Below are 21,723 nucleotides of genomic sequence, written 5' to 3'. Positions count from 1 at the left end.
ATTTTAAAAATGTATCTGACAGATATTAACCACATTTTTGATTTGTTTGCAAAGCCAAGGGCGGTCACCTTCTAAGAAAACAACGCACACAAGCACGCTCAGATAGGTTAGCCGTGACAGGGGCGATGTTCAGTGTTTCCGACCCTTCTGCCGTATTGGGCAATCCTAACTAATATAGCTTGTTGTTGACTCAAACGTAACAGTCCTACAGCTAGTAATGATCACCACGAACTTTGCATAAGACAGATGTGGATGATACTCGGGATTTTAGAGCTGTCTTCGCAAGTTCACCTGTATAGCCTCTCAATGTCACTGCTAGCAAACACGAGCTAAATGTTACTAGAACAACATTCCAGACGGTTCGCTAACATCTTGAGATAAAACGCGGCGTTTAAATTAATTCTTCTGTATAAATTTACAGTGTAACAATATTGACCGTTTACAGAGAAAATAATTTATGCTATTACCTTGATAAGCGGCGACACTGCAACTGGAGGAACCATTGTGGAGCTAGGAAGTGACTTCCGGGTCAGGCGGAAGTCTTTATTCTTCTGTTGAATTTGGGGCAAAGTATACGCAGCAAAGACGTAATCGGACGGAAGTGCCTTTTTTTCCAGGATAGAAAGTAAAAGCCTGGTTAAAGCTGCTTTAACAAAACTTTACCCTCGAACAAATTTTCTGAAGCATAATATTTCTGGTGTTGTTTTTTTTTTTCTCTTTTTCACTGCAAACCAACAGCGGACTAAAGCTAAGTGGACCCTGCACTCACCGATTTCACCAGGTAATGATGCTGTATGCCTGCGTATAAATATCTAGTATTATATTAGTCTTATTCCATACAAATTCCTCTTCATACATAGCAGTTAAATGCATCTAGTCAATTCTTATGTGAGAGAAATTTTGAATCCCCTGTAATCAGCTCGAACATGAATATGTTTTATTTTAAGCATGTTTCAGAGCTCTCCAATGACCCCCCCCCCCCCCCCCCCCCTTTTACTGAAACCTCTTAATTCATGTTTATGTCACTGATTTGGTCATAATTCTTTACTTGGCTTCCACCTGAACTTTAGAAAAACCTCAACTGAATCAGTTTGTGGAAATACATGGATCAGAGCAGAGCTACAACTAACAGAAACAAGCCAGAAAACACTCATATTTAAGAAGCTTTTATTAGCGAATGTTTTACATTTTTGCTTAAAAACTGATGTAAAAAAAAAACAACAAAAAAACAAATTAATTATTAAAATAGTTGCTGATTAATTTTCTGATGGTCAACCAGTAGATTTATCAATCAGTCATTTCAGCTCGTGTAAAAGTAAACTTTGGTACCAAACATTGTTCTTAGATTTTATCTGTAATCTTTATAGTATTGTATCAATAACCCTAATGGACTCTAGGTTTGTAATTATTATAGTTCCTGGTGGCTGCTTCTAGATGTCACTGTTTCCGTATTTGCACATTAACTGCAGTGAGAAGGTCACGGTGGAGGAATTTGTTGCCGATTTCTTGATTTTGAAGAACAAACCAAATGAAACGGTGTTCGTTTAGCTGTACACACATAATACACCTGCACACGTCACTCAAGAAGACAACCAACATCCAGCAGTGTATTGTGTATATTAAGGAGGAGGATAGGCTCTTTTGCTGACAACATGACAAACTAACATGTGCGCAGAAACAATCAAACACACAGCCTGTTTTTCTAAAATTGTATGTATGTACATCATAGTTGTATGTGCATTTGTTTAGAAGCACTTTGGCACTAACACAGTTGTTGAGTCTACATGTTGAAACTCAAGACAGACACTAGACTCAGGAACTGATAAAATTCATCTGGTCTTACAGATAGCAACGGACTGTACATACAGGATCATGTCATAATCTAATTAATTAAAAACAAAATAGCAAGTAATATTCACAACTTTCATTTAAACATGTAGCTATTCTTCTGAAATTGCAAAATACAGTAGAGGCGTACATGTAAATGCAGCACTGTAGAGTTTCTGAAGGCAGGCCAAAGGGAAGGAAAAAAATAAAGAAAACTTACAAACAGAAATATGCAAATACTGTTGTTTAAACCAATGTTTCCCACTTTGGAGAGATGTTACAAGTGACATAACCATATGAAATAATTTTGTTGTTTAAGGAATCAAAATCATAGATGACATTGTTCAAATATTTTAGACTGATTCCAGTTCACTAAATAATCGCCCTTGTGTCCAACGTATTCAGAGATTCAGAATTAGTTTAATAAATAATTAAATGAAACTGAAATGACAATACACTCTGATCATCAGGTTAAGCTTAAGCAGCTCCCAATGTATATCATCAATAAACAAAATAAATAACATGGACAATATCAGTGTAAAACTATAAACCCAGTGCAGGATGTTTCTCAGTCGTTGTCATAGATGCACGCTGAAAGAAAATATAATATTGTTTAAAAAAATAATTTACATTATGAATAGTGATGTCCACTGTGTTGAGATCTAAAAATGACATATTTATATAAAATTCTAAAATATTAAGAAGAATAACATACCATCTCCAACATCATCGTAGATATCAAGATCGCTGTAAACAAGATGCAAACGATCAGTACAGACAGCAGGTTGTTGCGTGTCTTTTTCCTTAGTCTGTAAGTGTGTTTATGAATGTGTGTGAATGCTTGTGTAACTTACTCCATAACGATGTGGCTGCTGGAAACATAACCAACTGTAAAATACAGACAGACAGATGTTAGATGGATGGACGTTCCAACTCACAGCAGTGCAGGAATCTTGAATACATGCACTGATTTAGTTTTCTTAATAACAAGCAACAGACACTCACACTTGCCCTCCTCGTTCCGACAGATCAGTTTGTTATCCACGGCTTTAACAATGACGTCCAGTTTTTCTCCTGCTTTCACTGGAAGCTCCTTCCCACTCCACTTCTTATTGGAAAGTGTTGGTATGATGGTCACTTTGTACAGCACCTGTATCTCCCCCTCATACTGGGAGACATTGAAAATTACATCAGCAATAGTGAGTTTGTAAATATGAATAAATACAAATTTTACTTAATAGCACACAAAGTCACTAATTTTATGTTGATTAGCATAGAGGTGGGAATGAATGCTCGATTTGAAGTGATCCTGGTCACATTAAAAGGACTGGCTTTAGAAACATGCTTAAAGACATAATGAGGAGACAAACTTTAAACTTTTTCCTGAATTCCTTCTCCTCTTTCTCAGTCTTTTTATGCTTCTTTTGGTCGGCCTCTTCAGTCTTGCTTTTGCCCTTCAGGTTTTGAAGGCTGGAGAGCAAAATAATAAAATAAAACACAAAGCAAAACATAATCAACTATAACCAATATAAACCATAACAATAAAAAGTAACATATTTAGTGATTAGTTTTTGCCTTTTATTCGCAGTGGATTCACTTGAAGTCATGCACCTAAATGGTTGGGGATTACTGTAAGGTTATTTAATTTGAAGACTGATGTAATCGTACCTGCTGATTGGCGGAGGGACAGGCACATTCTGAGAGTCGACATCGTCATATATCTCCTCATCAATTGCTGCACCTGTCTGATCTGTGGTAAAACATGAAAGATGTTGATGAGATGAGATGATGTGAAATTTAATAACTTTAAACTCTGACACCTAACACTAACATGCCCTCAGAGGGATCACATTTTAATCATTTATAACATAAACTGATTGACTGGATATAAAGAGGGGATGTGGGACATGGATGTGTTGATGCAGCGTTTGGCTGTTTGAAGTGAGAATATAGTTTTGCATAAGTTACATAATCAAGGTTTAATAATGCCAACCAAAGACTTATATTTTAGTTATTTAAATGTGTTTTTTACAGAAGATGAAAGAAAATCCAAGGAAAGAAAATGAATGAGAAACAACTATCTTTTTTTCATTAAATATCCATTAAAAAGATTGAAGCATTATCACAGTGAGTGATACCTGAATTCCCCTCTGCAGTAAACTGGCTGGGTGGAGGCACTCTGGCACGACAGAAGAAAAAATTATTAAAATATTACATTTTTTTATATCATCAATTAAAGCAGGTCAATATAATTCAAAGCAGCTCAAATTAATGATTATATTCATGAATTATAACACTTTTAATTAGTACACTTGTTAAAACACGATTTTATTTAGCAGACGATGCTTTGATTTTCTGATTAACTCATACCGTTACAGACATGCAAATTACTTGAGAAGATTAGTAAAATCAGTGATAATCAGCCCCACTGATTGTAATCACAGAAACAACACTTAGATTTCAAATTGCAAATTAACATCCTTCAGTGTTATTCAGTAAGAGGTGAAGTGGTTGATCTGATCTGGGGAGGAAATCAGCATTCATGTTCATTTTAGAGGAACCGTTGAGCCATTTAAAGGAGGTTGACAGCTGAAATATTAGGGATTAAAAAGAGTGGACAGTAGATCTGTGATCAGTCTTACTACTGAGTGTATTTTACACTTTAGTGCTGGCAGAACGTCTGTTCCGGTCAAACATCCTCAGTAAGTTGCGAGGCTTCAAAGGAGAAAACTTGGGGTCTGAGGGACTAAAGAGCCAACCAAGGATGAAAAGACCTGCATTTCGGTTTCAATTTTGAATCTTTCTCAAGTGTCCATCTCAATTTAGCTTTCATATTCAGTGTTGTAACAGGTACTCAGTGTTGCGAATTAAGTAAGCTCCCACCTGACTTCCAGGTTTGGATCAAGAACATCGTCATATATTTCTCCTCCCTCTCCTGGTAGTGGGGGTAGCACAACTGAGACAAAAGCAATATGTTATGGAATTGATGGCATGTTTTATCTCAGTTAAACAACCCCGACATGTAACTGAATATAATGAAATGCATTATATATGCGTTGTAAAATTTTAAGCATACCTCCTGGTCCTTTTAGCCCACTGTAGAGAGAGAGAAAGAAGAACTTTACATCAGTGTTACATTTTCATCTCTCACTAAAGATTGGAGAAGTGTTTCCAGTCTCTGTGCTAAGCTAGGCTAACCACCGGCTGTCTGTAGCTTCCTCCTCCTGAGAGTTGTGTGGATTTGGCATCTAATGTTTCCAAATATGTCAGAACTCATATTCATGGACTGTGCAGTGCTGGGTGCCATTAGATAAAACCAATAGAAAAGATGTGATTTTGATGTGAGGTTTTCATATTGGCACTTTGAAAAACAATACTTCTACCATTTCTACATCATGTCTGTGCAGCTAACTGATAAGACATTCTTGGTACCTGTTATCATGAGTGACCACATCGATGTCATCGTATACCTCAGGTTCGTATGCCTGCTGAGGTTTCCGATTCTTCAGGGTGTTAAAATCAATTTCCACTGAAGTGGTCTTCACATAGCCAACTGGTAGAGACAAAGAACAAAGGGAAATGTTGATGCAGGGTTCTGGGTATAGTTTATTGCTTGGTTTGTAGATAAAATGTAAACCAATAAATGAAAAGTGAGAACATGGTCAAATAAGCTTGAAGATGTAAATGAAAGTCTTATCATGTTTTTACAGATAGAAGGATGTCATGGCAAAGAAGACAGGTGAAAGATGACCAGCAAAGGCCAGTATAGAAAATTAGACCAATGAGAGATAAATATGTGAACTTACTGGATCCATCCTGTGTACGTCCCAGCCATTTTCCCTCTGGGTTGCCCTGGACGCGGATGATGTCCAGGCAGTCTCCCTGCTTAAGAGCAAGTTCAGTCTTACTGCCCCGGCAGTCCATACGAGCCTTCCCTTGGTGGATGGCCTCCAGGGGTCCAACCAGCTAACACACAGACACACACAGAACAAGATATTTGTCACTTTTTGTAGTGTAACAAAGGTCACGAATATAACTTAATCAGGTCAGGCAAAGTATATTCAGTAGATAGGGCAGACCATGTTTGCGTGTGCATGTGTTCTGTATGTAATGGATTGAACAGATCCTTGAAAATAGGAAAGTGTTATATCTGTTAGAAGAAAAATTGTATATTCTGGGAAAATAAAGTCACTTTCTTTCCATGAGTTAGAGATCAATATCAATACCAGTTTCATGTCTGTTAAATACGAAGCTTGTGTCAGGAGACAGTTAGCTTAGTTTAGCTTAACTGGAAGCTCCCCATAAAACCAAATCTTGTCATTTTTACATTTCTGTTTGTATGTGGATTAAACAAACAGAGTTTAACATGTTAATGAATGAGTTTACTTTCTCTTTTATTACTGGTCTGTTTTTAGTTAATCAAACAGAGCCAGGCTAACAGTTTCCCCCTCCTTCCAGTCTTTATGCTAAGCTAAGCTAATTGCAGCTGGCTGAGCTTCAAGTTTATTGTTGCCCTACAGAGATGAGAGTGTTACCAGTCTTCTCATTTAACTCTCAACCAAAAAAGAACAAGTGCATTTCTGAAATATGGAACTATTAAGCTGAGTCGTATTTACTCACTTTGAATTTCTTTCTAGCATCTTGTTCCTTCTTCTCACGTTCCTTCTGCTCCTTCCTCTCAGCCTCAAGTCGTTTTTTCTCTTCCTTCTCGTCTTTCATTTTGTCCTGTTTGTTTTCAGCTGCTTCCCTTTTGACAGTGAGAGAGAGAACCAAAGAGTTAGAAATAGACAATGAAATATGTGTTCAGATGTTCCTAAGATTCCAACACCCAGCCGTATCTCTACCATTTGTTCAAAGGACTGAAAGAGTGACAAAATACAAATGACTGCACTAGCTTAAAAATGTCGAGGTAATTTATGTATATATGTTGATTTGTATCATGATGTGCTAATATGTTGCATGTCACCACACACTAGGGGGAAAAAGAGGAAAGAAAAAGGTTTTCTGCTTCTTCATAATTCAGTTGGTTGTAAGTACATCAGAGTGAGAATGAATGACATCTTGTAATGTTGCAAAACAACCACTAGAAGGCAGAAGGTGAGCATGGACATCTGAACCCAAGGATTCAAGGATTAAAGGGATTTCAACTGGGATTTACACCAATATTTGATTGAAGAAGTTGAGTATGTTTGTGCACAAAAAACTTGGAATTTCAAGTAGATTTAAAGCCAGGATAGAATCAATAAGCTGTTGGATAAAGAGGTAAAACTTTAGTGAAGAACATTTACTCACCATCGTTCATCAAGATCCTCATACATCTCACCGTCATCATCAGCTGTTTCCTCCTGCACCAAAGAAGTGAGAATGTAAACAGCAATAAAAGAAAAGTAGCCGCAGATTATGTCAGCGACTCGTGGTGATTCAGTATGGTCGGTTCACTTCACATGGATTTTGTTATCTATGTGTGCGCCTGCATCTGTACATGTAAATCTGCATTTATGGAAGTGAAAGTAACTCGGCATATCTCACCTTTGCCCTCTGATTCGGGTGACCTAAAGAGAAAGAATGAATCAACGTTACAAGAGAAGCTGATCGCTGCGATCATCATGATCTTGCTCAGACTGTTTTTACTATTTTAGTAACAGTCACAGGGAGTTGCTGAAACATCTTATCTCTTGACTTTTCGTAATTATCTAAAACAGCATTTCAAAATAACCGCAGCAAAATGTAGGTCAAAAGTTGGTAACAGTAAGACAGACCATATGCTGCTAAGATAAGCTGCTTTTATATGTCATCTGATTATGTCTAATACATGAGTGTGGCACAAAGTTCAGCTTCACACATGCTTCTTCTGTCTTCCTGAGGTGTTACAGCACAAACAGCAACATGGTAGTCATGACGTAACACATTTGATCAAATAATGACCGTTACTGAACCTGTTGGTGGTAGAGGTGGAGGGGAGCTGCTGAATTCATCAACATCGTCGTAGAAGTCGTCCTGTTGGATCCTGAAAAGCACAGTCAGGATTTACCTGTGGTTAACTTTATTCAGAGAACATAATGTACATATCATTTGTAAGTGTGTTTGTGGGCTTGTGAATGTGTTTGACTTACATGGTCCCAGGATGTCGTGGGGGCAGACTAGGAAGTGCAGTCTGAGGGGAGACATGGTCGCTCTGGTTACTGGGGTGAGAGGCCGGAGGAGTTGGGACAATTTTCTTCAAGGTGCCGGGACCTGTGACAAAATGTGTGGTGTTAAAATAGAGAATGTAAATGTCTTTATCGTGCAGGTAACTAAATTTATCATGTGGTTTGTTTGCTCTTGTGAAAAAAATAATACTCTTGCATTTGGAATCAGAGAATTGTCAAAAAAAAATCTGAAATTACTGAATAAAGTGTATAAATTGAAAGTACTCATTACGGAGCATAATAGCTTCTTATATTACTGGTAACAGGTAAGCAGCTTTTTTACTCTGGGCTACTACTTTCTATACTGTTGAATAATTTAGTTTATACTTTGACTAGTACTTCATATTGTTTAAGATCATCATATGTTTTGTTAGTAAAAATGTCAGTCTGCAAAATAATTAGTGGAGTACAAAGTAACCATAATACCACTTTTAAAAGGTCCATCACAAGTGATGCACCCCAAACACAAAGACAGTGAAGTCCTTTTATGTGCCTTATATTAAATGAAATCCTAAAAACTGACAACTGAACATTAATTGGATGGTGTGTAGGGTTAAGAGTGTGGCTTCTGAGACTATCACAGACTGTAGTAAAAGTTTGCAGAAAATGAATTGACATCAAATCTGGTATTTTCAGTCTTGCTGTATTTGCCCATGTTTTGTTGTCCATGGCAGCCAGCAATCACCCTGCACCTCTGTTCATATCAGGTATGTGTCTAAAAACAGAGCTCTCACTAAAAGCTATCCTGCCTGTTCGAACTCACTTCCCCATGTGGTGAAATAAAGTTAGCTGTTAGAGAGGAGAGCGAAGGGGGTGGGGGAGAAAGGAGAAACTGGACAGGGAACTTTGTCGGGGAAAAAGAGGAACCAAGTGTGTTTCTGTGACTTCGCTGTCTTAAATAAAGTCCTGGACAGCTCTACAGTAGCTTCTGTTGAACTTGCACTAACTGTGTACAGAATGAACAAAATGCAAATTCAGATGCTACATAAACATAGAGTGGCTAACATAAACATAATGGATTTTTAAAGCTATCATGCACAAACAGAAGTTGTTTCCTTGGTCAGATAACCCAAAGTAAACTTCAGGCTTCACATTGCTTACATCACGGAAACCACACTCACTTGTGAAGCAAGTACGTTTCACACTTCTGAAAAGCTTTTACAGAGTCTGCCCAAAGTATTGCAGCTAGTTACACTTTTCTTTTTAAAGACTGTGGTGAGACCTGTAAACTGTTTGCTGCTCTGTCTTTGTGCCTGCCTTAGCTTAAAGAGTGTCTAGTATCACAAAAGCTTGGTTATTTGGAATGAGTGAGACTTTATCACTACATAAAGCAATGATTTCAAATTTTAGCTTTTGTGACTGCTCAACAGAATCAGTCCAACAATGCCTATATATATATATATATACATATATACTGTATATATAAAATAAAATAAGGAACCTCCCGCTGAATTTAAATGAAGTACGATTGCTTGAGTTTATGTGGGGCCCCAAAAGTGTGATCACATATCCTTGCAAGCGTTCAGTAAGCTGTTAATATATTGGTGGTGCCTGTGATTGCACTTTGAAATGCAAGTGACTTCAAAATGCATTGCACCATAATGATGGTTGATTTCATTAGTGTAAATGCTGATAAACATTCACTGACTGGATTGGTGGTTGCATCTTCCCATAATCAGCAGTTCTGTTTATGAGTCCATAATTTCACTATTAAACCAAACTGTTAATCCAAGATCAACCTACCGTCATCAGAGGCCTCAGCACCTCTTTTAAAGTTCTCTAGGTTAACCTTGGGGGGTCGGTTGGGCTTGGCAGGAGCAGGGCCCAGAGCTAAGCTGTTGGGGAGTGGGTTACGTTTGGGGCCTGAAGTGGCATCGCCGTTGATGCTACTGGCTTGAAGTGTAGGCTTTCGTGCGTTTTTCAAGCTAGGTTTTTTACTGGCTGGCGGTTTTGGAGGTGGGGTGGAGCTGGTAGCAGTAAGAGGCAGTTTGTTGGCTCCGTCTGCTGTCACGCCACTATCTGACTGCTCAGGCTTGTCCTTCTCCTTGTTGAACGTATTCTGAGCAGCCTTGAAGTTGGAAGGGGGCTTAGTAGTGGAGTTCACTGGAAGTAAAGGTTTGGCAGCAGTGTCTGTGTTAGCTCCTGCCATCTCTTCATTTTGCTGACGTAACTTTAAAACGCTGCTGCTCGGTTTTTGTTGTAAAGGAGGTATTTTGGGTGGTGGTGTGCTGGATGCACTCCCACCACTGTCTTCTTTCACCCAGCTGGGCTTTGATGCAGCTGCTGGAGATGGTTTGGGAAAGGCAGGTTTGGCATCAGACGGGGTGGAGGTGAGGGAGGGCTTCTTAAGAGGGGGTTTCTGTCCAGGGCCTTTAGCTTCAGGAGCCTGTGAAAGAGGTGGCTTCGAGGGTATTTTATGTTTATTAGCAATGAGAGGTTTGTTGGTGGTATTTGTATCATCCTGGATGTTTGCAAACCTGCCTGCCAGGGATTTAGTTTTGTTTGGTTCATGGGCCTCTGTGTCACTCTTAGTTGATACTGTATTTTTCAGAAAATTGGGTTTCGGAGGAACAGTTATGGCACTGCCTGAGAGGCTCTCCAAGACAGGTTTCTTTGTTGGTATGGTCGGGCCGGAGGAGAGGGTGGGGTGCAGGGGTTGTTTGGTACGTCCAGCTGATATGGAAGAAGGTGTGGAAGACTCGTCAGTGCTTGCCCCACTGGCTTGGAAGCGAGCCATGATGGCCTTTACATCAGCTTTGTTTTCCTGGAAAGAATGGAAGAGACAAGAGGGAGCGTTAATAACCAGAATACAAAACCAAAATTGAAAATAAAATTAGGGTGTGCTGTGTATGCAGAATACAAAGTGATTTCAGCAAATGAAAGTCCCAAAACAGCATTTTAGCTTGCTGTTCTCTTTACTGTGAGCAAGAGAGTAACACTCTTGCTACTCACAAGACTACATAAAACAGGAGCTAACAATAATACTAATATGTGACAAATATGATACAAAAATGAGAGCTATAGAAATTCACTGTTCACATAAATTTAAAATGTACAAATGATAAGCAAATGTGATATTTGAAAAGAGAACAATTTAAGGTAAAAGACACCTGAACACAAATACAGACACAAACAGATAAATTCAGAAGTGAAAACGTTTACTGCTGAGCAATCAGCTAACATAAGTCATCATTGTGAGTAACAGGTATATAAAAAGCTTTGTTACTTTTCACTTTCTGTTGACTTTCTGGCTTTGCTGCAGACACATTGGTTAATTATATACCCTGTGCACATTCCCTACGTGCAGGTAAACAAAAGGTTTGTTGAGTTTGTCGAGTGTTTGGTGTTGAAGAAGAGGAAGATGGATATTTACTTTAGTCACAAAATGGAATAAGCTGTATTGCAGTTTTGTTGTTTATTGAAAAAAGCCAGCAGTATTGCTTTGCTATGACATGTATCTATCAGCCATTTGAACATCTGGAATCTGAAAGTCTTCCTGGAAGTGTGCAGAAACACCAACATATAGTAGAGGGAGCTGCATGACTGCAAGTTACATGAAACAGTAACTGAAACAGGATAATGCACCTGTTTCATAAAGTGTCAGAATGTACTGACCAAGCAGCAGCCACACCTATTTTAATGAGGCTCTTTGACTGGAGTCAGAGACACCATACCAGGAAGTGGAGATAAGAGCATTAGAACACAGAGTAACTGCTATTCCTACTGCCGAGCAGTAAAAGTGAGGGAAAGCTGCACAGTGGAAAGTACACGTGAAATAAATGGGAAGTACAGCAATCATCAGATCAGATTCACACAGTAACACCCAGCTAGAATATTATTAACACCTACACCAAGAGATACATGTTGTCATTAAAGAAAATAAGTAACTAGACTGCATCTCAATATGAAGTTTGTGAGTAATGGAAAAGCCAAGTCAAGCTTATTTGTATAGCCTGATATCACAAATGGTCTGTCAATGAACTTTTAAATCTGTACAAGGAGATTCCAGATTCTTGTCTTCTACTGACACCTGCATCCTAAATAATTATCTTTATACACTGCTAACTCATCACCGAGGTAAGATGATGGTTTTTGGTTAAACACTGAAAAAGTAAACATGACTTGTCTTGGGTCGCCATTCGCTTTTTCAATATTTAACCAAGACAATAATCTTTTTGTAGAGTCAACCAAGTGCTTTGAGTTGCTGAAACATAACCATAAAAAATATTTTTGTTGCCACAAGCAGATCAGTGTTAAGCTTAGCATTTTACAACTTTTATCTTCTTTTTATTCTTTTTAACTTGTTAAACCAATTCCAAAATCCCAAATACCAGTGCATCATCAACATACAGTGTTTACTTAATGGATTTGAATGATGACAATTTTCCACAAAGGAATAGAAAGTATCAAAAATTCTAAAAACAATCATTCTCCATTTTACATTTTTCCCCATTATACTATAATATATTTTCCTACACTATGACTTGACTCAGGTTACAATAATGTCCACATATAAAACTCAAAATGAAGCAGTGTTTTTAGGCATATTTTTGATGATGGCTAGCAGTCAAGTCAGCCACAATCAAGTTAACCAGAGCTGCTCTATTCAGAGGCAACTGCTATTATTTTCTCTTTACCAACCATCTTTTGTGCTATTAGGGGCTCTAGTGTGTCATTCTAGATGCCAGTAACATCTTGCAATGGTGGCATAATTAAGTGTGTTGGCACGAAACATGATGTGTCTGAATATGAAATCAGGTCTAAAGAAGCTTAGGAAAGTTCCTTCATCACACTTCTGTTTCTCAACCGCAGTAATCTAAAAATTACCCAATATGTTCTGTAGCAGACACTTGCCATTACTGCTTCTCTAAATGTTTTTGCAGTTGCAATTTTGTAAATTTTTTTCAAATCCTGGAAACACATCTCACAATGATGGGATACAATTGAAACAACAGCCATATGGCCAAACCAGAATGACCAGAAAGTTTAATCACAACTTCTCTAAAACAGTTTAAAAAAAATCAACATTATAACCTTCCTAGCAGCTGGATCTCTTGCAGGGTGTGCCTAATAAACTGCGGCAACTGACTGTACAATCTGTGAAGTTTAGGTTCGGATGGGTTTGAACTGCAGTCCACTGTTTAAGTGCAGGAACTCTTGTGTGGAAATTCACTGGGAGAAATGCTGATGTCTATTCAGCACAAGGACATTACAAGTCCAGTGACTGGCTGAGAAATGACTGAGGGAAGAGTGAGATCTTCTGGTCAAAGGAAAGAGGAACCATGATTTCTATTTCCAGTGTGATGAAAAGTAAAGGACAAAGTTGACTTACTCAATCTAATTTACACAAAACAAAAAAATGGCAGTTTCAAGTGTGAATGTGAAGAAATGTGAAGAAATGTGTCAAAAATGTCTTGAATATCAAACAAAAGTCAAACTGAAGTAATCTCATGGGTATTCAACATTATATTAGGATAACTCGGCACCCACAGATCACTAAAGTGAGTTTGTAGATCGGAGGCTGTTGATTTAAATTTAACAGCTTTTACTCTCTAATCACACATGCAGTAGCATGCCTAAACAAACAGCATTGTCAAATTCATGTGTACAAGAATGAACAACTACTATAAAGAAATACTCATAATACTCATTCATGATACTTGAGCAGCTTCCTTTCTTTAAATCTTACAAAGGCACTTCAAAATAATTCTAATATCTAGAAAGTGATATTTAAATAGTTTTAGTTGACAGTTAAGTTGTACTCACCATATTGAGAACAACACTCCCGGGCGCCTCTGCTATGTCCAAATGGTTGGCGTGCAAAGCGGAGGAGTGTGTGTTTGCTCAGTGTGTCTGTGTGAGTTTCTGTTGCTGTCGAAAAGAGAAAGGTACTGAGGGATAGTGAATGAGAGTTTGACAAAGCATTGAAACGCGTGAGCCTGCCTGTTTGTATGGGGGCAGGGATGATACTCCAGCTCTGTTGGTGGCATAAACTGACTGTTGACTACTTCCTCTCTCAGTAGTATGTGCGTTTTGTGTGAGTGTGAGTCTGGCAGGCGGTCTGTTATCTGCGTGTTTTCATCTCGTGGATTTGCCTATTCCCTGGCAAACTCCCTGCAGTTTCCCGTCTGTACTCAGCTCTGTACTGATGCTCACTCACCCAGTGGCAGATCAACAGACAAACCGTCTTGTCTCTTAGCAACCATGTTAAACACAGCATTATAGTAAATAGATTTTTTTCAATAAAATGTGACACGACTAAAAACTAGTCAAAAGTCATTTTCACTCAGTATAAGAACTTGAGTCAAGCTTTTGTGGCAGTTTGATGCCCGATTAATTAAAAAATCAAGTTGTTGAGAGAAACCTAAAATACCTCAATTATTTTCTAAAATCTGTTTATTTTATATCTATCAAAACAAGGTATGCGTTTTTTGTTGTTTAAAAATAAAACAGACTGTTTTTAAGTGAAATCATGTTGTTGTTTTAGAGAGCTGTTCCGAGACATGCAACAAGCCCACATAAGAAATTCTTATCTGTCTAAAGACTGAAGCTTCATAATAAAAAAAAAAAAAAAAAGTTAACAACAACAACATTTGTTTCCTTTACATACACTTTTCAATGTAAGCATCAAAACATTTCAGAAGAGGAACTTTCTATCTGTATAAGACTTGAGAGCTCCTTTTCAAGTGTCAGCCTTTGGTGGACTTTCTTCCTGTTTCACCAATGTTGTAATCAGCCAGTAACAACAGTAATAACTTTAAAGTAACAGTTGGAGGGTGCCCATGTGCTTTCATTTGAATGAAACAATTCCAATATTTGCATGTATTATGATCATATATTTAGAATTTTTTAATTCAGTCCTGTGAGTCCTGAAGGTGAGTTTATGAGGTCTTTTTTATTAGTTTATTTGTGTGTAATCCATGTGTTTACGTATTTCCTCAAGTTTATCTCACGAATTTAGGTATCTCTTCTTCACTGTGCTGCATCTTCTCCGTCCTTATTTCTCATCATTTCTCTGACCGGTGATACAAGTATGTGTCCTCCACCCCATCTTCATCAAAGCTGCGATAATGCCCTCCCTCACCGCCCACTCTTCCTCTGTCCTCAGGGCAGTGGATCCCCAGTCTCTTCTGCAGCTTCTCCTCCTGAATACGGAGCTCCATGGAGTCCACCAGGTCATAGATGTTATCCAGGGACCACATCGGTGATGGGAACCACGTCTTCACATCGGCGTCCTTCCCCACAACCAGCATGCTGAAATAATCCTTACTGATCTTTAGCTGTTCTCTCAGATTGTTGACCGTGTCACGAGATAACGGCTCAATCTCACTCTGACTACGACCTGCAGGAAGAACAACAAAGTGAAAATATGGTACACTGTATAGAGATTAAAAAGACAAGTAGGAATCCTCCAGGACTCGGTTTAACCTGAGATTTTAAAATGCCAGACATATCTTAACATGTTTGCAGTCCCTGCTCCTGGACTGCCCCACATGGCTGTGACTGACCATTTAGTGGAAATAACTCAACAGTTCCTGATGCTTTGTCTCCTGCTCCTGTCAGCTTCAACATGGCAAAGTGGCGAATACCTAAGGAGAGACCATAAAATGCTTATTATTTGTTAAAGTGGGTAACAATAGTTGTCGGGTAGCATATTATGTGGTATCATAGGTTTTTTAACTAGGAGACGGACCTCGCTGAGGGAAGGCTCAGTTGCAGTGAAAATACTACAGATATTACATTAGTTATCAGAAGGAGATCAAATGGAATAGCCTAAATGTGTGTAATTTGATTAAAGCGATAAACTAAGTTTGATAAACTAAGTTGGGTGAGGGGTTTCTTCCAAGCTTTCTCTGAAGGGAGGCGCACAGTCTCAGACATTGAAAACCCTTACACTATACTATCATATAAATATGAATGTGCTGTAGTACAAAAATGCAGAACCTTTATGTATGACTTATTTTGTAATAGTTGTTGTGTAATAATAAGGTAGAGATAGTATTTATCTGGTCTTTCCCAGCCCTGAAGGTCAGAAGGGACACCTGACTGTTATATTTTCATATTGCACCAAACACTACAGGGCAGACAGACAGTGTATTGTTCAGGAGATGGTGTGTAACTGACCCAGGTGACACTCCTGTCCACTGAGAGCAGAAAGCTGTTGTTGAAAGGAGTAGTCATCCTCAGAGGGAGCAGAGATGAGCAGCAGTCTCCTCTTAGACATGAACCTAAATAGCCATAAAAACAGAGACATAAGTTTGAATGTTGTGAGTCAGTCACAGACAAGGTCATGCCTTTCATTCAGCATATGTTGAAACAGTTTGTGTAATAATGTCTATAAATAAATAAAACCTAAAATTAAACTTACTGCAATTACTGTCGCTGCTATTAGACGTCACTTGAGCATTTACTCAAAAAAAAAACAAAAAACCTTGTATATGATTTCTGAAAAGGCTCCAGTCCCTGCTTCATAATGAGCACTGAATGACAGTAGGTTACTACCTGAGCAGTGAATTCTCAGTCCCAGGCTGTTGATTGTTGTTGGAGCAGACTGGAGGATTCTTCCTTTCCTTCTCTTTTTCTGATCGCCTTGAGGGAAAGTTGTCAATGTACTCCAACAGAGCATGACTTGATGGGGGAGCCTCAAAGACTCTCTGTGGGGGGAAGAAAAGGCTAATTAGGCAAGAAAGTTTCACAATTAAATGGAAGGATGACCCTAGCTTTGTCATATAAGATGGCTTGAAAGAAATTTTAGCAGATGAGGGGAATTTTTGTCATCACTCTAAGTCAGCTGTAAACTAGACTGCTTCCAGGTGTGAACATGAGTAAGAGCGGTGCTGTATTTATCACGCTCAAACAGGACAAAAAAATGCAGAGGAGGCTGGCTTACATTGGGCTTGATGTCATAGTCTGAGACGGTCATTGAAAAGAGGTCAGAGGACGACAGGCCGAGCTCTGCTCTCAACAGGGAGATCAGGCCTGAATCTGAAAACTGTTTTGATTGGTCGCTGAGTGGAGGCTCTGATGCTGAAACACACAAAACATTTGACTGAATGTGTGGAAAGAGGTGTGTAGGTGGCAGACAAAATAACAGTGATACTTTACTGTATAAGCATATTACACCGACAACAACATTAACTAAGACACAAAACTAGCACAAAATGCAATCAACACTTCTGAGAGATGTTTGAACCTTCAAGGACAGTATTACTGGGCTTTTGTGTTTGGTTTCCAATACTGTGGTTTATGTTAACATCCTAATGCACTAAACTAAGGTATGTTATCATTTAGCTCAAGTACCCCTGTGGTTTTAGCTGCTCAGTACAACGTCACAGAGCCACTAACATGGCTGTAGACTTTTGGTCCATGTTTCCCATTAAAACATCAAGTCTTACAAGTCAGAAGGACACACAGCAAATACTCCACTGCACAATAAGATATGTTGGCAACATAATTGCAGAGCAGTTTGCAGCAGAATTTGTGTTAAATAAACTGGAGTAAAGTGGATGAAGCATGAAATACACACGTACGGTGGCTCTTGTTACAGTTATAGACTGTTACACATCACAGCGCATTTGACCTCTTGCTGTAACCATATTTGCCTTTGGTCATGCTGTAGAGATAAATACAGTGTGTTCCTCTTTTTGTTTCAGGCTATCCTGTTGGTCATTTTATCTCTAAAAATAAAAGCAGATAATATCTGTACAAGATTTTCTGATTACTCAGATCACCGTTGGAGAGAACCTAACCAAATGTTTTAGATGCAAATCTTCATACATACAAAATTGTACACACACACAAAGAAATGTACAAATACTTACCAAGATTGTGGTGTTGCAGTGTGAGTGTGACATCACTTCCTTCACCGACAATGGTCACCACTGTAATCTTCCTGATGGCGAGGTCGCAGTGTTGCTTCTCATTCTCCTCTTGCTGTTGGATGTAAAGAGTTGCATCTCTACTGGGCGTTGAGATCACCTAACACAAGGACAACATACAGGTACATCACTCCAAATGGATGATGGGAAGGTACTGATCAAGTGCAGATTTGTCTTAAAGGTCACATGGTTTGCACTTGGATGACACTGCACCTCAGGATTAAATGAGAAAAGCAGAATGTTCTCACCATTAATCGTCTTGTACCCTTTAAGCTGTCCAGAAACTCCTTCAGGGCTGCTTTATCCTTCTCACTGGCCTCCATGTTGGACTTCTTCCCTCTTCCTTTCCCTTTCTTCCCTTTTTTCCCTTTGCCCTTTTTCTTAGAGCTCTTTTTTTTCTGTGTATCCTCCTTCACATTGTCTTGTTTATCTTCACTGTTTTTCCCTCCATGTCTTTTCTGACCTTCTTCCAAAGTGGAGTCCGTCCTGCAGTAAAAGAGAAAAAAATTACTTTGATGTTAATCTGGCAATAAAAACAGTCTTCTCTCTGGTGTTAGGGGAAGAGGAGCCATTATATACCAAATGGGAACAGAAAGTCTAAGCAGCTTTTAAGTGAAATAAGTCAAACTGTTACATGTAAAAAATTTGAAAAATTGGCAAAAAATAGACCCTACCTGTCTTTCTTAATTTCTTCATTGCTCTTGGACACGGATAGGGGACTGTGCACTTTATCCCATCCATTAGAAGTGTCCAGACCACCACTGCTTGAGACCTTTCCCCTTGTGGACCCCTTTGCAGGAACCTTACGGATAACAAACCTCGAGCGTCCATTCAGTATATCCTGGATCTTACTCTTCAGAGCAGCTTTTTTGTCCAGGGGAGGTTTTCTTTGTACTGCTACAACAGAAGTCATATTCCCTAGCCTCTGAGGGCTTAGCACCATCTTCTTCTTCACCTTCTTCCTTGTCACCATCACCTTCTTTTTAGTGGTTTTGCACCTGAATAAACCAACAACAACAACAACAAAAAACATCAAATAGCATTTTGGAAATGTCAACCTCACAGGGGCTCAAACTGAAAAGTCGGGGGATCACCAAAGTCAGCAGGACTCACCATCTGGGGATTGTGATCATCTGTACAAAATTTCATGGCATGAATGACTTGACTTGGTGTGTAATTTTACACCTGTTACACCCGCACATAATCAGTAAAATGTAGTTTAGTTTTTTGCCCTCAGCTTTCTGTTAGTACAATGAATAACAGTGGTATATGTAACCTCATGTTGGATCCTTTTCTGGTCATCTTCTCCAGTTTCCTCATGGGGAACTGATCAATGAGCTCCAAAATGGCCTCAACACGGACTGGATAAGGGAAGCGCTCGCTGACTTGAAGGTTCTTCTTCAGAACGAGCATTATGAACCCTTGCTCCTGAAATAATTGTATAGTATAACAACTACAAGTCAAGTTGAGGCACCCACAAATGAGTGACATACAATTTCCAAAAAAAAATGTATTTAAACAATTAATTCATTGTTAATATTTGGCTTACCTGGTTGGTGAGGTCCAAGTAGTGCAGCAATTTGGTGACCGTGTCAGGGTCCAGGCTCTCCACTGTAGCTTCTCCTTGTAAAGTTGTTTTCTGGATTCGACCTTCCATCATGGCATTCTGGATGATGGTGATGATGAATGTGTCTCTTTCTGCTAGACGGCAGTTCAACCCTTTCTGAGTGATACATCAAATAAGAAAGAGAGTTACAAGAGCAAGAGAAAGACTATTTTCCATGAAATTTCTGTGCAATAGTTTTCCAAAATTAAATCAAACAAATGTGAAAAAAAATCTTCAAATGAAGATGGTCTGTACCTGCTCCATTTCTTCCAGTTGTTTCTCCATCATTTGAAGGTAGTGGTCATTGTATGATGGTGCTGTTATCACCCACAATCGCTTTTTACCTGGAGGAGAGAAGGTTGGTGGAGGTTTCCGTAAGTAGGGAGACAAACAAATGGACATATCATCTGATCACTTTTTCATTTGTCTTGCCTGCAAAGTCAGCCATGAAATCCAGCTCCGGAACCATGCTTGATGAAGGCTCTCCAGCTCGTCTGTTGTCTCCATGTTCTCTATCTTCGTCCAACCCCAGCCCCTGCTCAATTCCTGGAGGGAGGTCTGAATAGTCTCCCCAGTCCCTCACATTAGGGTCCAGCTGATCCTTGGGCTTGCTACGACTGATGCCCGACCAGGCAGTAAGCAAACTCGGGTAGCTGAGGCTCCACAGAATGGCAAACAACAGTAGAAAGCAATGTGAGTTACAAAAATGAAACATCCTTACTGACATGGTGGAGTGATTGTTTTGTCAATCAGCTGGAACTAGTTAGCAGCACACAGATCTTCCTCAGGCAGATTTGTGTAGCGCTGTGTTCAGCACTGCTCCACTGTTTGAGTCTTGAGAACAGCGTTGCATCTGAAAATGTACAAGATGGATTCACCAGCTGTGATTTAAAGTGAGTTAAAAATCTCTTGATTGCCGGTTACGAAAATCCAAGTCTCCAAGTCCAAACCTCCATACTTTAAATCGACATTTAAAACTTCATAAAAAGTTGAAGCATTTTAAATCCTTAAAAATGCAGGTGGATCAAATTTGACATGACTCTCAAAGGTAAAAGGACAACAGACTGCAGTGATGTTAACTCCTCTCACCAGCAGAGAGAAAGAGAGACTGGGAAGACCTCCTCCACACACACACAGACACACACACACACACACACACACTCTGCTGGTTCACATTATATCCAACGCTTGTTAACAGGAAACTCCTGGAATTTTCTGTGGCTTCAAAGCATTTTTTGCTGGAAAATCTCTTTGTTTCTCTCTCTTGCTCTCTCTCTCTCTCTCTCTCTCTCACACACACACACACACACTCTCTATCTTTCTCTCTCTCTCTCTGTGTATGTGTATGGTGCTGCTTTGTCTCACAGCTGACTGTTTTGATGTCCCTTACCAATAGAAAAACAATCACTCACATACAGAGTACAATATAGATGTGAACACTGGACATAGTCGCTGTTAGATTACATAACATTAGTTGGATATTAGGGCAGCGTAATGGCAGCTGTCCTCCTGACCTCTAGCCTGCTGTAGAGTGGGGCCACTGAAGGGACAATCCCTGCAAGGATCAGTAAATTATCAAATTACTTGGTCCAGGTGAATACTGATTGTGTTAGAGAGTTTTGATTTTAACATCTGTCACTATCCGTAAGAGGTTGGCACTGACCTGAATGATATTAATCACAAACTGCTGTAGCTGCATTACACATGGAGGGGGGGGAAGGAAAGCAGTTAAAAACAATTGAACATTGACAGAATGACAGGGTGAATGTGGTATGTCACAGGTAGAGCTGTTCAACTCAAAGCCATTTGTTCAACAGGAGTTAAAGCTTTTAAATGAAGGGAAATTGCAGCAACCATAAATACCACAGACAGGCTAATGGCTGCTGCAGTCTTGAAAAGTTCACACCAGTTCAAAGTTGTGAATCTGGGACAAACGTGCCCACAGGTGAGTTAACCTGGAAGACGTACTGCCAGAAAAAGTCTTCATCCCTCCCACTACAACTTGATAAATGACCCATCAAATCACAGGAAGCCAAAGCCTGAAACTCCCAATCTGTCACTTTTAAATTGCTTTTAAAGTTACAATAAAAACTATTTAGTAGTAGTGGTAACGCAAATTGTTCCAGTTGAACAATTAAATATCCATAAAAGTTCTAAAGTAAAACAAAAGCAAACATCATGAAAAGTGTACTGTACTTATATTGCATTTTACACTCTTCAAATT

General features: G+C 39.1%; 2 protein-coding genes and 1 long non-coding RNA gene across 4 annotated transcripts; 1 reads left to right on the top strand and 2 right to left on the bottom strand.

Annotated features, from left to right (window-relative positions):
• Nucleotides 1-171: 171 nt before the first annotated feature.
• Nucleotides 172-6,032, top strand: LOC124051518. Its single transcript, XR_006841836.1, has 2 exons — nucleotides 172-781; nucleotides 5,538-6,032. It is a non-coding gene; the product is annotated as an uncharacterized LOC124051518 (long non-coding RNA).
• fybb (FYN binding protein b) lies at nucleotides 1,151-14,032 on the bottom strand. Of its 2 annotated transcripts, XM_046374951.1 has the most exons (19): nucleotides 13,782-14,032; nucleotides 9,759-10,779; nucleotides 7,941-8,061; nucleotides 7,764-7,834; nucleotides 7,357-7,379; nucleotides 7,120-7,172; nucleotides 6,448-6,574; nucleotides 5,634-5,793; nucleotides 5,260-5,380; nucleotides 4,904-4,923; nucleotides 4,711-4,783; nucleotides 4,487-4,573; nucleotides 3,966-4,006; nucleotides 3,496-3,577; nucleotides 3,198-3,297; nucleotides 2,833-2,995; nucleotides 2,682-2,715; nucleotides 2,543-2,574; nucleotides 1,151-2,418 (listed from the first exon to the last, which is right to left on the bottom strand). In XM_046374951.1, the coding sequence occupies exons 1-19, from the start codon at nucleotides 13,782-13,784 to the stop codon at nucleotides 2,396-2,398; spliced, it is 2,355 nt and encodes a 784-aa protein (XP_046230907.1). In that variant the 5' UTR covers nucleotides 13,785-14,032; the 3' UTR covers nucleotides 1,151-2,395. The 2 variants fall into 2 exon arrangements, with proteins under 2 accessions (XP_046230907.1, XP_046230908.1); XM_046374952.1 differs by lacking the exon at nucleotides 4,487-4,573 and having other exon boundaries at nucleotides 13,782-14,030.
• On the bottom strand, nucleotides 13,781-21,179 carry ccdc80l2 (coiled-coil domain containing 80 like 2). The gene is made up of 12 exons (XM_046374953.1): nucleotides 19,932-21,179; nucleotides 19,755-19,843; nucleotides 19,443-19,616; nucleotides 19,170-19,321; nucleotides 18,568-18,891; nucleotides 18,142-18,379; nucleotides 17,837-17,993; nucleotides 16,906-17,042; nucleotides 16,518-16,669; nucleotides 16,140-16,243; nucleotides 15,524-15,604; nucleotides 13,781-15,357 (listed from the first exon to the last, which is right to left on the bottom strand). The coding sequence occupies exons 1-12, from the start codon at nucleotides 20,224-20,226 to the stop codon at nucleotides 15,023-15,025; spliced, it is 2,238 nt and encodes a 745-aa protein (XP_046230909.1). The 5' UTR covers nucleotides 20,227-21,179; the 3' UTR covers nucleotides 13,781-15,022.
• Between the last annotated feature and the right edge of the window lie 544 nt (nucleotides 21,180-21,723).

This window comes from Scatophagus argus, chromosome 20 (genome assembly GCF_020382885.2).
Source record: "Scatophagus argus isolate fScaArg1 chromosome 20, fScaArg1.pri, whole genome shotgun sequence".
Classification (NCBI taxonomy): Eukaryota; Metazoa; Chordata; class Actinopteri; family Scatophagidae; genus Scatophagus; species Scatophagus argus.
This window is presented reverse-complemented; position numbering and strand designations above follow the sequence as displayed.